Genomic DNA, 16237 nt, shown 5'->3' with positions numbered 1-16237 from the left:
CCAACTCCATCTGTATGTAAAGTCTGGCCCTAAAGTTGTTTCTGGCCCTTGAGGCTCTGTTTTACCCTTTTTCACTCAGTGGAAGGTTGGGTGCTGAGTGACTGACAGGAAAGACCCTTCGTTCAGACGCCCCAGTGCTAGGCTCCCTGTCCCTTTGCCAAGTCCTCATTAACTATGCCTGTGTCTCCTGTATAGATATGTGATAGCCACATACTTAGTGTCATGTACTTTTGTTTTGCCTGGTCACACAAAGGTGGCATTTTTAGTATTTTTTTTCTAGATGGCCATTCTGTGTGTAAATACTAGTTTGAATCATATTTAGCCAACTACCTGTAAAAAAAATTGACTTAATATTAAATCTTGCAGTGTTTGCACTACTTTGGTTTTTATAGTTACCAGATGCTGAACTCATTTAATGCACTGATTATTATTTAGTTGTTGTTGCTCTAAAGTTTTGGATTGTTAAATAGTAAATTGAGGAAGGAATCTTTAAACTCTCAGTTCTGAAGAAATAGTTAAGATTGCTATAAAAAAGGGAAATGAAAATATTACAAGGGAAGTTAAAAGATCATAAGGGAATGCCATACGTGTCAAATTGACTCTTAGACACAGTAGAAAAAATAGAATGGAGGTAGCAAGTGGAGAAATTCTGAGACTTAATTCATCATCTGTATTGTTATTACAGTAAGCCTGTCATCTACCAGTCATAAACAGAACCAGCCGTGCTTCTTTCATGTTGTCTAACCTTGAGAGTAACTCAGAGGAAGGACTAACAAAGCAGTCTACTCGCTTGACAACTGACTTTAAGGTCCCTACAGCTCCCATCGTATCACTGGGCCCCAGTAGGTGTATTTGTAGGTTTTCAGCTGCTGTGTGTTTGGTGTTGTATGTTGAGATGGAGTCTGTGTGTGTGAGACAGGGTCTGTGTGATAGTTTCTGTGTAACCTAGGTTGACCTAAAACTCATTACAGCTTTCCTGCCTCAGCCTCCTAAATGCTTGGATCATAGGAATGTTTGGCTAGCAGGTGTTTCTTTTTAAGAATCAGATAAAAAAGCTGGGCATGGTGGTACATACCTTTAATCCCAGCACTCGGGAGGCAAGGCAGGTGGATCGCTGTGAGTTCAAGGCCAGCCTGGTCTATGAAAGCGAATCCAGGACAGTCAAGGCTACACAGAGAAATTCTGTCTCGAAAAAACAACAACAAAAACAAAAAACAAACAAACAGATAAAATAAGGGCATTTTCCTGAGAGATCTAAGTAGAGTGTTGGCTGCCATGAGGTCTTAACAGTGATGTTAAAACACTTGTCAGTAGTTTAGAGACAGGACAAGAAGGAAGTTTAAAATCACCAGAGATGTGGACTGAGTAGAATGATCAAGCTGAGTGGTTGCGTGGCCGGATCTCAGAAAGTTCCAGCACCCTCGCCTTGGACAATTGAAGCACAGATTGCAGAGCTCAGGATGCCCTGTCGCTGAGAACAGTGGGGAAGCTGTTAGCACAACTGTATGGAGCCCTTAGGAAGAGACCTGCAGCCATAGTCACATGGCGTGATTGATGAGCTAGGTGGTGAGAGTAGTGACACAGTTGACTTTCCTGAGTTGGACAACGGTGGCCAAAAAGCCAAGAAAAGAGCAAGAGTAAAGCAGGAATTAGGGAAGCATTCCATATGCTTGGGGGCAAATGGCAGTTGCTGTGTTGGTGCAGCAGACATTTGACATGGGATGGCAACTGGACCGAAGGTAGCAGGTTGCTGCTAGGGTTAGAGTCCAGCAGACACAGGAACATTGGAAACTCTGTATATATGACGACAGCGAGGGGAGACATGTGGAATGGGCGCGAGTCCTTGTATAAAGTTGTTCTTTCTTTGTCATCTGTAAAAGGTTCCCTACCTGTCAGGAAATGTACATGCATAGTAAATAGAAATTTACCTTCCATGTTTTCTTTCCTTTTCTTTGTTACTGTATTTAAATTTTATTTAAGAAAATTGGTCAAGTGGCATGCATGTAGCTTGCAGTGGTTTTATCTACAGCCTTCTATTGCAACTTGGGTAGAGTTTGCCAGATATGTGAAGATTTGCGTTATAGCCATTTAAAGCCTGTTTTCTTTTGGTGCTGTCATCAAGTTGTAAAGTGTGGAGATCTTAGTTTGTATGAACTAGTCGGTAGCATGTGTTTCAAAGTACTAATACAGAACAGTGCACTGTCAGGTATTTGTAATTTGGATATAGAATGCATTCCCATCATCTTAGAGATAGATAATATACTATAAATCTTAGTAAAGTTACATAGTAGGATAAATAAACTGCAGGCATGCTTAATGAATGCCTAATGATTCTAATGAAGGAAAGGAACTCTCAGGATGGTACATGTAGCATGAAGCCTTTAATAAAGCTTTTAAACAAGTGAGACAAGTGAAAAGTCCATTGTCCAGGAATAGATGCAAAAGGGGTAAAACTCAAGTGACAAAAGAATAGTAAGCACCAGTTCGAGGATCAAGCTCACCTCAAGGCCGAGCCGTAACTCAGGGTTTGGAGGCGGCCACGACAGTGGGGTTAAGCTGCAGCTTTCTAAGTTTGATACATGCCTTTTATTTAGTTAACATATATTATATATGATTTTGTATTTGTATCAAATATTACATTAAAATGTAGCAAGTGGCGTGGGCGGGGGTGGCATGATGGCTCAGTAGTTTGATCTGTAGAACTCAAATGTGGAAAGACTGATTCCTGCAAGTTATATTCTGACTTCCACACGTGTTCTGTGGCATGTGCTTGGGCATATGTGCGTGTGCACACAGACACACGCGCGCGTGCGCGCACACACTAACCGTAGCAAGATTCAGTTGTTTTTCTTCAGAGGGAAATTTAGTGAAAGACATGGATAGAACTAACTGGAAATGAATAATTTATTGGTGGTAAGAGATGTATATTGAATATATTAAGTCACATCCACTTCTTGATGTATATGAGAATTTTTTTATAGTTGGATATAATAGGTCTGTCTATTTGGTACATAGAAAAATTTTAATAAATGTTTATTTTCTACTTTTTCTGTCAAAAAGTCAGAGGGAAGAAATCTGTCTGCCTTTTAAAGGTATCTATAGTGTGGTCAAAAGCAATTGTTACTATATTAAAAAGAATGCCCAGCATTGCTCTAGTTTGTACATTGTGTGCAGTAGTATTCAATTTCTTTTGTGCAGACTCAACAGTTCAGTTAGTGTTGAACAAAGAAAATTATATGCTTTAGTTATGTGTGCTTTAATTTAGATGCTTAATGGCTTTTAATGTTACAAAATAAGTTTATTATTATATTATGATCTCATTTGTATTCTATTGTCTTGCTCTCTCATATCTGTGCTGATATGGTCATGGTTTACAAAAACAATAATCCCTAAGAAATAGGTCATTAACAGTAGTTAGCGATTACTTGTGATCTATGGTAATGACTGATTTCTTTGGGATTATTGCAGTTATAAACCATAATTACAGATTATTACAGCAATAATTATTTTGTTAAGGAAAAAATGTTCTATGCTTGAACAGCTGCTTAAACAAGCGCCTTGAATATTTCAGAATGAAGAGAAAAATGGGAAATTATAATGAAAATTTAGTCTTATAAAATGAGATTATAAGATATTTATAGATATGAATCTTGTGTATCAGATAGTTTCTTCTAAATTCAGTTTAGATGCATGTGTTGACATGGCTCTCTGATTGAACTTTCTGGATTCAGTTTTGGGATGAAAATAATTTTTTTTGGTATATCCTTTAGGTATACAGCATGTTTTGATGGACATTTACATAATGAAATGAATGCTGTAGTCAGGGTTGTTACCCTGTCTACCCCCACCTTCCATAGTTCCCCCGTACCAAGGCAGGGTTTCTCTTGTAGTCCCTGGCTGTCCTGGACTCACTTTGTAGGCCAGGCTGTCATCAAACTCTAGAGATCATCCTGCCTCTGCCTCCCGAGTACTGGCCATAGTTTTGTGTGTGCTTCTGAAAAAGAGATGATGACACCTGGATGTCACTTGAAGCTCATGCTATTATGCTGTGTGATGATGTTCTTTACTGTAGTCCCAACGTGTCTTCAGTCGTTAGGTGTGATTGACCTATGCAAGTTTATGCCCTTTGACCTACTTCGTCCCTCTTTGATATGGATATCAACCTCTCTATTGTATCACACTTTTTTGTTTTGTTTCTATGTGTCTCATCGTATTTATTTTTGCTTCCATGTCTGGTTGACTTCTCAAAGTGATTTCTCTCTCTCTCTCCCTCTCTCTGTTTTCAAGACAAGGCTGCTCTGTGCTCTGGCTGTCCTGGAACTGGCTCTGTATAGACCAGCCTATTCTTGCACTCACAGAGATCTGCCTGATTCTGCCTCTGCCTCCCAAGTGCTAGAATTAAAGGTATGCACCAGGACACCTGACCCTTGGTGTTACTTTTCTTTTTTAATTTTTTTAAACGTATTTATTTATTTGTGCCTGTGTGGATGTTTGATCTCCATATATGTCTGTACAACATTCATACCTGGTGCCCATGCAATCTGGAAGAGGATATTGAATCCCCTGGAACAGGAGTTGCAGATGTTTGTGAGCTCCCATGGGTACTAAGAATCGAACCCAGTCCTCTGGAAGAGGCCAGTGTGCCTGACCATTTAGCCATTTCTCCAGTCCTAGTTTTATTTTTGTTTTTCAAGACAGTGTTTCTCTGTGTAGCCTTGTCTGTCTTGGATTCCTTTTATAGATCAGGCTGGCCTTGAACTCACAGCGATCTTCCTGCCTCTGCCTCTCTGAATGTTGGGATTACGAGTGTGTGCCACTTTTCAATGTTGCATTTTAAATAGAAGTTTGGGAGAATAGTTTGATATTCATGAGAAAATACCGCCTCACCTTTAGCTGAGTCCCAGAGTTGCATCTGACAGCTTACCGACAGCCCTTCACTGTTCTTGCTAGCATTACCTCTAACTTGGTCAGTTCCCAAGAAAAGAAGTGCCTGCTTTTCAGTTCCCTAGACCATAGAGACTATGACCTCTCAATCAAGAAAGGGCAAATGTACACTCACTTTTCAAAATAAAGCAGTGAACTTTCATTTAGTGTACCATTATTTTAGAAAAATGGCTATATTTTTGTCACATGCTACTTATATATGGTATTATATAAGGTGTCATTTTGAGGTCATAATGAAAGATTAAAATTTCTGAACATTGAGATGGCTTATGGATAGTTTCATTAGTCTACTGTTAGACAGTAGTGTTCTTTATATAGCACTGCAAAAATCATCCCGACTGAGGAACCTTCCCATGCCAGTAGATTCAGCTCTCAAGCAGAGAGTCATTTTCTCCCTCAGACTTTCACATGTTGAGTTAGGCCTTCCTAAAGCTTGGCACGTTCTCAGCCAGTGTTTTCTGGGAGTTTCTTCTTGGAGAAGTTTTCTCAGTGTGGACTTTTGTTGCTGCTGCTGGTTCTCATACAATCAACATTAAGGAAGTATGAGTTATAGCTAACTTTTATGATAGCAAAACTTTGACAAAGTGGGAACAACTCAAAGTTCTTAAGTAATGTGTAATTTCATTTCTAGTACAGCTTCTGAAGGAAGGCAGAACTTCTATGGTTTTTGTGTGTGGCTAGGAGTGGGACTTAGCATTAGCGGGCCTTTATTCAACAATGATAGTAATAATAGCCAAAACAGACAGAGTGAGCACCTACAGTGCTGACTCCTGTGTGCAGTTATGAGTACTTAGGAAGAGTAAGTCGCTGATGTAGTAAATAAATGCCAGACAGACCTAGCGTTTGCTTTGGTGGCTGTTGGTGTTGCTTACCGGGCTGGTTTCCCCTCCCTGTGCTCTCTGTTGAAACAAAGTCTCCCTGTGTAGTTAACAAACCTGCATCACATTCCCAGCAACTTCTGCTTCTCAAAGTTTATCATGTATCATTCACGGAGAACTACGAAATTTATATACAAGGAACAACTTTGGTTGGTTTTAAATTAAGTTTCTTAAATAAGAGCTAAGTGGCAGGTGGTTCACTTCACATTGACGGAAAGCCTTGTATATCAGGTTTTCAAGCAGGGCAAGTTTGTGCTGTGCTCTTTAGTCCTGTAATCTCAGCACTAACGAAGTTGAGACCAAAGATTGTGAATTTGAGGCCTGCTTGGCACACATACATAATGCGTGCAAGGGCTGCTTACAGTCTGTAGTAAGAGCACACCTCACACGGCATCAACAGCCCACCACCCCCTCAAAGGAGCGGTTTGCCTAGTATTTTTTCAAAAGGAACTGCAGTCATTAGTATCTAAATATCTAAAGTGATGAAGTGTAAGGGAGGTATGGGTGAATATTTGCTCCTAAATTATATAGTTTGCTTTGAGAGATAGTGTTATTTGGAGTGGGAGGGGTTACACAGGGTCTTGCTGTGTAGCCTGATCTGGCTTCCAAACAAAGGAGTATTTCGGCTTCCGTCCTCCCAAGTCCTGGGACTGTAGTCAAGTGCCACCATGCCTGACTTGTAGAAAATTTAAAAAATAGTGGCTCCCTTAGGGCAGGTAAAATGTTACATTCAATAAAAATTATGCTTGCAGTATTTCAGAATTACATTTATTTTAGAAGTGACTAATAATTCACACACAGTGCAACTGCTAGTCTGTTAGCTGGTTAGAGTCATTGCTGAGAGCCTCATGATTACTAGGATTCTAGGAAATACAGCTGATTCTTGTTATTTGGGGATAATGGTCTATATAATGTGAACACTATTCACAAACTTCCAGTCATTGTTCCTGTGGGTAGTATTGGGTTGTAACTTCCCATCGGACCATAGACGCATAACCATTGTTGGATGTGTAAGTCTTTATAAAAGCTCTTTATTTAAATGTATTATTAGTTCATTAACATTGAACTCAGGCCCAACGGCACTATTGGCTCATACTTAAACAGCTTATATAGCACATAGCTTGTTATATAGAAGGCATGTGTCTTAAGTACTTCTCTGTTGTTCTGAAAAATAAATTCTATGGCTACGGCAACTTAGAGAAGGAAACATTTAGTTGAGTCTTACAGTTCTAGGGGCCTGGGAGTTCATGACCATCTTGGCTGTAGCATGGCAGCTGGCATGGTGCTGGACCTGCAGCTGAGAGCTCATATTCCCATTTACAAGCAGAAAACAGAGAAAGCACTGAGGATGACAGGAGGCTTTTGAAAATGTAAGTTCCCCCCCACCCCACCCCAGTGACACACCCCCTAATCCTTCCCAAATAGACACCAACTAATCAAGTGGCTGAGACTTACAGGGGTATCTCATTCAAACTGTTAGAACACATAATATCCCCTCCCCCAATTCAAGAACAATACATAGCACTTTGGTGTGACACCAGGGCAATCTCATGCCATATAAATGGAAAAAATATATAGATTAAGTGACTAAAAAGAATGTTGGTTAGAGATGAAATAAAAGGGTCACATTGCCAGATAGGAACTGGAGTCAGTGTACACCAGACAGCTCAGCCTTTAATGTTTGCACATATATGTGAATTATTTTGAATAACAATTTAGGGTCACAAATAAGTTTTAACAAAAAGGTAAACTAAAAACAATAGAGAATCTACAAATAATAAGAATTAGTAGTAGCACAGCTTGTATAGAATGTGCAATACAAGAGTGGCCAGGCTATAATTTAGATTCTGGAGTTGAGTAGAGAGCCTAACAGACAAAAGGACCTGTTTTCATGCAGTTTACAGTGGGGTTAGCAAACAGTAATTAAGAGTAGCTATATAGAATATGTTATATGTTAGAAATCATTATGTGCTAAAATAAAAAGCAGAGACACAGAGGGGACTGTGTTCTACTTGTTGCCAAAGCTTGGTGATTTATCAATTAACAGTTGCTTTATTACCTCAATTTCCTGGGCTCTTGAGGCACCGTAGTTAGCTGATAGCCAGGGCTCAAGTTGTTTGTGTTTACTTCTCTCATCAGTTGGTATCTATGCTGGAGTTCCTGGACCCAAACATAAGAGGCCAAGTAACCCTCAGAAGGATGTGTAGGTACAGACGTTTATGACTTTGGGTTAGTCATTTCTTTCTTAGTATCTCCAGACAGACAGTAACAACAATAGTTAAGTACTTGGAGTATATTAGAAGTAAGAATTTTTTGTTCATCGAAGAACACCATCAAGAAGGTAAAAATAAGACTTACAAAAAATGCAGTGACATATAATAGTATCTGATAAGGACCTCAAACCTAAAATACATGAAGAACTTTTACAACTTGGTAACAGTGACAACTCTGCAAAGTAGCCTAGGGACTTAGACTTTTCTCCTTAGAAGGCGTAAAATGAGCCAGTAAACACATGAAAATATGCTGAACATCATTAGTCACGAGGGAACGCATCTCAAGATGACATAAGCTACCAGTTGACATCCACTAGGATAGATGTAGAGAAAAAAGGTGATTACAAGTATGTTAGGTCCCGCTCAAACTAAGGCACCAGCCAAGGACAATACAGGCGGTAAACTTTAAACCCCTACCCAGATCTAGCCAATGGTCAGAACATTCTCCACAGTTGAGTGGAGAGTGGATATGACTTTCTCATGTACTCTGTGCCTCACATTTGACCATGTCCCCTGGAGAGGGAGACCTGGTGACACTCAGAGGAAGGACAGCAGGTTACCAAGAAGAGATTTGATACCCTATGAGCATATACAGGGAGAGGTAATCCCCCTCAGGAACAGTCATAGGGGAGGGGAATAATGGGAAAATGGGAGGGAAGGAAGAATGGGAGGATACAAGGGATGGGATAAACATTGAAATGTATCAAGAATAAATTAATAAAAAAAATACTGTACAGATGCAAAACAAAACAAAACAAAACAAGTATGTTAGTAAGAACATTTGTAGAACATAGCACTTACACTTCATTGGTAGGATTACCAAATGGTGCAGCTTGATGAAACAGTGTGAGCGTTTCTCAGTACCGTAGAGGCCCATATGACACAGCTGTCCGAGGTATGTGGAGACTTGAAGGCATGCATCTACAGTGTGTACAGTGTCCATCTCAGTACTCTGCAATAGTTGGAGGTGATGATCACCCAACATCTAGCAGCTGAAAGAGTATGTAAAACGTCCCCTCCAAACAACAGCATGCTCACTGTTCCTTTACAGCCAACAGTGCTGCCACAGCACACCTCAACCTTGCCACTGTGTTACATGGAGAACGCAGTCACAGAATACCATTGTCAGATTCTGTGACTACAAAGGGACCAAAGTAAAGCCACCAAATGTTTGCTGCGGTTGTGGTAGAGATGGGAGAGGGAGCAAGGCCACCATACCTAACTATGAAGTTTAATTTTAGTACACTTAATCATTATGAGATTTAATTTTAGAAATAAGGAAAGTCTTAACGTTTTTGTAGTGTTAGTTGCCCAGCCCTGTGACTTTACTCAGAAGACTGGCCTCCGTGTTTTAAATGAGTTGTCTATAAGGTTTTTAATTAGCAGGCCTGTTAAAATCTAACAGATCAGGGCCTGGAGAGATGGCTCAGTGGTTAAGAGCGCCGCCTGCTCTTCCAAAGGTCCTGAGTTCAATCCCCAGCAACCACGTGGTGGCTCACAACCATCTAATGTAATCTGATACCCTCTTCTGCAGATAAAGCATTCATATGCAATAAATAAAATAAATAAATCTAAAAAAAAAATCTAACAGATCTACAGGTTAGAGATCCCCAGTAGAACACAGGACTCTCAGGGTCGTCAGACTTGTCACAGTTACTGAAATTGGCAGCTACTGTGATAAAATATCAGAAAAATTGAGTGAACCAGGGTCTAGTCTTTAAAATAGGTGAGGTAATATACAGGAACGTAGATAATTGCATCAACAAACGTTCATGGTCTGATGATGTCAGATGTAAAGATGAGTACTTTTATGATTAAGAAAATGTTCTAGAAGCAGAAGTGAGGACCATGAGCACGTACTCCGTTCCATGTTCAAGTTGCAGGATATAAGAGGCTTGTTAGAACGGCCACACTAACTGTTTGCATGCTCACCAGGGCACACTACATGCTGTCTAGACTCTTCTTTTGAGCTGGGAACACTTTGGAAGCACAGATGTGAACTCATGTCTTGTGTGGGCTTTGTGCGCGTGTCTTCCTTATTAATACATGCTGTGGACCTTGGGTTGTGATGTTTCCTTGATCACACCAGCTCTTCACCTTTAACTGTCTCGTGTAGCTAATGGATACACTGCCAAATTGACAGTTTCTGATTTGTTCATGTTTTTGTGATAGACAAAAGAGGGTGTGTATTTGCCAGAGCGTATTTCTTATGTGTAGGATGTTTGTCATTGAAGGAGGTTGCAGACCCTCTGCTCCTACAAGGGAGTTGTTTGTTGATTGCTGCAGTATAATCATGCATGCTAACATCTGCAGGAAAAGCATTGTTGAGAATATATTTATTCTTCCCATGTCTGTTAACAAGCACAGGCTTTTTCTGATATCCAGCATATTTAAGTGAATAGAAAGGTCACATGAGAAATGCCCCCCCCACTAAGATTTTCTTTTACATCTATGAGTATTTTGCCTGCATGTATGTATTTGCACCATGTGCATGCCTGGTGCCCATGGAGATCAGACACTGGCATTGCAGCCTCTGGAACTGGAGTTAGAGCAGTTGTGAGCCCACTATGTGGAAGCTTTAACCATTGAGCCACAACTCTAGCCCCAAGATTTTTCTTCCTTCCTTCCTTCCTTCCTTCCTTCCTTCCTTCCTTCCTTCCTTCTTTCCTTTGTTCTGTTTTGTTCTTTCTTTTTTTTCTTTTGATGTTGTTATCTTTCTTTTTTCTTTCTTTTTTTAAAGACTTATTTGTTTATTATGTATAGTGTTTTTACCTGCCTGTTGCCCTGCATTGCCAGAAGAGGGCACCAGATCTCATTCTAGATGGTTATGAGCCATCATGTGGTTGCTGGGAATTGAAGAGCAGACAGTGCTCTTAACCTCTGAGCCATCTCCCTAGCCCCAGTGTTGTTATTTTCCGAGACAGGGTTTCTCTGTGTAGCCTTGGCTGTCCTGGACTCACTTTGTAGACCAGGCTGGCCTCGAACTCACAGAGATCAGCCTGCCTCTGCCCCCCGAGTGCTGGAATTAAAGGCCTGCACCACTGTGCCTCACGGCCACCAAGACTTTTTTAAAGTTAAAAAAATATTAATTTTGGAATTGTTAAATAGTTTGCTCATCTTTGAAAAATAAGTTTTCAAGAATGAAACAAAATTTCTCTGTGAAATGACATTTTATGTTAAAAATTTCTACGGGTCTCAAAAGTTTTAGAGAATCTAATTCTTCAATTGATGAATCTAGATATCTAATATAATAATCTTTAGAAATGACCTAATTAATAACTCCATTTCTAAAGTTATTTCCATTTGGATGCTTTCTCTTCCTCTCTCTGTTCATTTGTGTACTGCACATGTATATACGATTATGTGGAAACCATAGTCCAACCTCAGACGCTGTTCCTTCTGCGATGCTCGCTGACTTTTGAGTCAGGGTCTCTCACTAGTCAGCCAGCAACTTAGCAAGCAGGCTAGCCTGTGGCTCGTCACGGAGCCCAGCAGCCTGCCCATCTCTGCTTTCTGACCCTGGGCTCACAAGCGTGTGCCACCACAGCAGCTTATTTTATGCGGGTTCTGAGGACCACATTCAGGCTTCCGTGCTTCAGAAGCAAGTGCTGCACTAAGTCAACTCCCTGGCTCTTTGTTTCATCACTTAATTCTTTGATATTTTTATCCATTAAGGTGCTGCGATAATCAGTGAATTGCACAGCAAAACTTGTGCATTTTAAAATATGAAATAAAGTCTAAATAGTGAATTCATTACCATCTATAATACAGCCAGCAGAAAGAGTTCCAGAATGAACATGATTAGACAGACGCCGTCAGGAAACTGACCATTCAGGACAGAACAGTGCTGATGGATACGAGGATTATTTGGTGGTCATAAAGTCTTGATACGTACCCCAGACTGGCCAGAATTCTGTGTAGAGTGCAGCCTGACCTCAAACTTGCCACCCTTCTGCCTCAGGTGTCCAAGTGCTGTCCTAGCAGGTGTGTATTTCATGCTCAGTGCACAGTAACAGTTTGGTGGTGAGAAAAACCTCATTGTTCAGCCCAGGCTAGCCCGGAATTCATGGAGATCCTGATGTCCTCCTGCTTTGGCACCCACCTCTCCTGGGTGCTGAATTCCCGTCGTGCACCGCTGGGACCACAATCACAGTGCTCTTGGCCTAGTAGCAGAAATGGTTATACACAACACATGTGGGCTCTGTTCTCAGGGTTAATTTTTTGTTGTTGGCTGTTTGAGATGGAGCGCTGCTGGAACTCACTAAGTAGGCTAGGCTGTCCTCAACTCAAGAGATCCACCTGGCTTTGCTCCCTCCTGCTGGGATTAAAGGTGTGTATCATCACGCCCAGAGCTGTTACATTTGATTTTAATCAAAATCGTGTCTTATTTTTTCCATTTGCAAATGAAAACCTTAAGACTTAAAGAGGTGAGTAACTCATATAAAATTGAAACAGATTGGTAGGACTGAGATTTATAAGTCTGTTGAACACTGACTTTTATAGTAGTTGATTATTTGTTTAGAAGAACAGATAATTTTGATAATTTAGGGATTTTCTGAAAAATAAGGTTATTTCAATGAATCCTTCTCTCCTTTCTTCTCCTTGTAAGGACGTCTTGCATGGCTGATATACTTGGTTGGCACCGTTGTAGGAGGTAGACTAACATACACCAGCACAGATGAGCACGATGCTCTGGATGGAGAATTGTCCTGCCGGTGAGTGAGTACCAGCATTTAGCCTCTGATTTAGCTTTATAAGGCCAACTATAAAATGATGCACTTGGCCTTTGGGTATTAGTTCCCTTTTTACTCATAAGAAAAGCAGTGCACAGAGATTAAGTGATTAGAATTTTATTCTTTAACCAGTAGGTGCAATTTTATTTGATTTTAGCTCTCTAGAGCTAGTGATCACAACCATCATAAGCTGCTGGATGAGTCCTCACCCTCCCAGGCTGAGGGAACTCTTATTTGTGAATAATGGGAAAAGCTTGCCTTTCCACAAATCTTGACTAAATAGCATGTATCCTGCGCACTCATACTTGGTTTTTGCTTTTTGTTTTGGTGAAGAGTTTAATTTCAGTGAAAATAAATATACAAAATTTCAGAGTACTGCTGTTGGTTTTGTGAAGACCCTGTGCTGATTTTGAATGTGTAGGGGTATATACAAACTGCATGTGTATTTTCAACCTTTTTAAAAGCAAAAATTGTTACAACATTGTTTTATCACAAGAAAAATGGAAATCGTATCTGTTTGGGGGCTGTTATAAGATTCAAATGAGTTAATTTTTTAAAAATGCTTAGAACAATGCCTGGTTAATAGTGCTATATTATATACACATGTATGCCTGCAGGCCAGAAGAGGGCATCAGATCCCAGTGTAGATAGTTGTGAGCCACCATGTGGTTGCTGGGACTTGAACTCAGGACCTCTGGAAGAGTCCTCTTAATCACTGAGCCATCTTTTTAGCGCAAGCATACCTACTTAAATTAAACACAGTTTTGTGAGCATTTAACCTAAAAGTTAAATTTTCTAGACTATACCATAATTTAAATTTGATTCTCAAATTTTAGCTTGATTTTCAATATTTCTTTATTATAAATTGCCCCCAAACAAACACTGTGTTTTATGTATTGAGAATTTCCTTAGAGTTGATTTCTTTTTTCTCCCTACCTTCCTTTCTCACTTCCTTTCTTGTTTCTTTTCTCTTTTTTTTTTTCTTCAAGACAGTGTTTCTCTGGGTAGTCTTGACTGACCTGGACTCACTTTGTAGACCAGGCTGGCCTCGAACTCATAGAGTTCCAAACTCACAGAGATCTGCCTGCCTCTGCCTCCCTGAGTGCTAGGATCACAGCAGTCATGTGCCACCTTGACAGTTTTAGAGCTAATTTCTTAAAACAGATAATCACAGTGTCTGTAGCACTTTAAGGAATCACAATAAGTATTATCATTTGGCCTCTGGAGGAGTTACACGTGTTCAGCATTCTTAATCTGAACACCTAAAATTCACAGTTCTTTATAAAATCTGAAACTGAATTCCAACACAGCCAGCAAATATTCCCATATCTAAAAAGCTCTTAAGTCTGAAGTATTTAGTGACTCAAATACTTGATATGATGTTCAAATATGTCAATTTATCTTCCAAGCCCAAAGCTTGTGGGTGTCACCATTTCTCTGCTGTTGAACACTATAAAATAGAATTATTTTTATTGATAAGTTAATGTAACAAATGGCTTGTATTAATTTAATTTTTTGTTCTATGTGGCATTCAGCTTTTTCATTCATATTTTTATGATTTTATTTTTTAATATTGGTATTTATATGTATCATCTACCTGTTGTTGTATATGTATATATGTATGTATGTATGCTTTATTCCTGTGAGTGGATGCAGATGTGTGCTTGTGGAGGTACAAAGTAGATATTAGGTCCTGTCCTCAGTCAGTCTCGAGTTACTGCAGCAACCTCTGTCACTGATTCTTGCCATCTAGCTGGTTTGCACAGGGACCTCCTGTTGCTGCCTCCTGAGTGTGGGGATTGCAGCTGTTGCTGCGTCTGCTCACCTGTGGCTGTGCGTTCTGAGGATTCCTAATAAAGTCCTGCTGCTTGCAAAACAAGCTCTTTGTCCACTAAGCCATCTCCTTGGTCCCTACCTCACTTTTCTTTTGTGATTATCTTTTGAAACTTACTTATAATAAATCAGTTTATATTTAGGTTTTCCATATTTTACTATTCAAAGTGTTAACGCAGGCCAAGTCTGTTTTGTTTTGTATAGTATTGGTGGTCCTAGACTTGCTTTGTAAACCAGGCTGGCCTCAAACTCTCTGAGATCAGCCTGCCTTTCCCTCCCTGAAAGCTGTGATTAAAGGTGTGTGCCTCAGCATGCCCAATTACGCTAACTTTACTTTTTAGTGGTCTGTAAGGCCACATATCTTACACAGAATTCTTATGTCTTTTTAGAGGCCTTTCATATGTTCCCATTGATGAAATATCTATTGTTAGAATACTATTACTCCAGCAAAATCTTTAAAACTAATATTAATTATTGCATCATTCTTAAATATATTCTTTGTGTGTGTGTGTGTGTATGTGTGTATGTGTGTTGGGATAGGTGATTAATATCTGGACAAATGTGTGTGTGAGTGTGCATGCATGTTAGGCCAGAGAAGGAGATTAGGAGTCTTCTACTATATTCCACCTTGTTTTTGAGATGGCCTCTCATTGAACCTGAGACCCACTGTTTGATTCTGCCAGCTGGTCCACAAGCTTTGGTGATCTGCCTGTCTTTGCCCTGCAGCATTGGGGCTAGCAGGCTCATGTGGCCATACCTGGCTTTTATGTGTTTACTGGGAATTTGAACTCAAGTCTTCCAGTGATTGCTTGCATACCAACCACTTTTATTTCACTGAGCCATCTCACTAGCTTTAAATATATTCTTAAGGCTTTGATAAATATGGTACAATTGTGAATAGGGTTTCTTTGTATATTCTCTCTTCCTGTGTCTTATCTTTTTAATAAATTTTGAACCTGCAATTATATTTTAATTAATGAATTTTTTAAAGATAAAACTTTAATCTGAATATATAAAGATATTTCAGTTTTACTAAGGCTTATTATTTCATATGCCAAATTAAGTTACGTGAAAATGTGAATATTAAATATTTACTGCTTTTGTAAAATGCTTATGTAATTATTTTTTGTTTTGAGCTACTTTATTTATTCTCTTTACATCCTGATTTTAGCCCCCTCTTTCCTCTCTTCCCTGTCCCACCTTCCCTCCCTATTCTCCTCCTCTCCCCTATTCCTCAGAAAAAGGGAGCCCCCACTCACCCACCCTCTCCAGTTCATTAAATTGCATCCTCTTCCCCTGTGGCCTGGTGAGGCAGCATCACCAGGGGGAATGAGCAAAAAAGGAGGTATCAGAGTCCATCTAGAGACAGCCCCTGCTCCCCTTACTAGGGAGTCTACATGAAGCCTGAGCTGCCCATCAGCTACATCCTGTGTAGGGGACCTAGGTCCAGTCCATGCATGGTCTTTGGTTGGTGCTTCAGTTGCCACAGGCCCTTCTGGGCCCTATTTAGTTGGCTCTGTAGGTCTTTTTGTGGAGCTCCTGTCATCTCCAGGTCCTTCTATCCTTCCTCCCACTT

General features: G+C 40.0%; 1 protein-coding gene across 2 annotated transcripts in view; it reads left to right on the top strand.

The window, feature by feature from the left end:
• Window positions 1-16237, top strand: part of Ranbp17 (RAN binding protein 17) — a 304243-nt gene that overhangs the window by 55941 nt on the left and 232065 nt on the right. For both annotated transcript variants that reach the window (XM_051167333.1, XM_051167332.1), the window contains exon 13: window positions 12705-12810. In XM_051167333.1, coding sequence (XP_051023290.1) covers window positions 12705-12810 — 106 coding nt within the window. The remainder of the gene's footprint in view (window positions 1-12704; window positions 12811-16237) is intronic.

Source organism: Acomys russatus, chromosome 25 (genome assembly GCF_903995435.1).
Source record: "Acomys russatus chromosome 25, mAcoRus1.1, whole genome shotgun sequence".
In the NCBI taxonomy this organism is placed as follows: Eukaryota; Metazoa; Chordata; class Mammalia; order Rodentia; family Muridae; genus Acomys; species Acomys russatus.
Note: the sequence above shows the minus strand (reverse complement) of the source record. Positions and strands in the feature narration are given on the sequence as shown.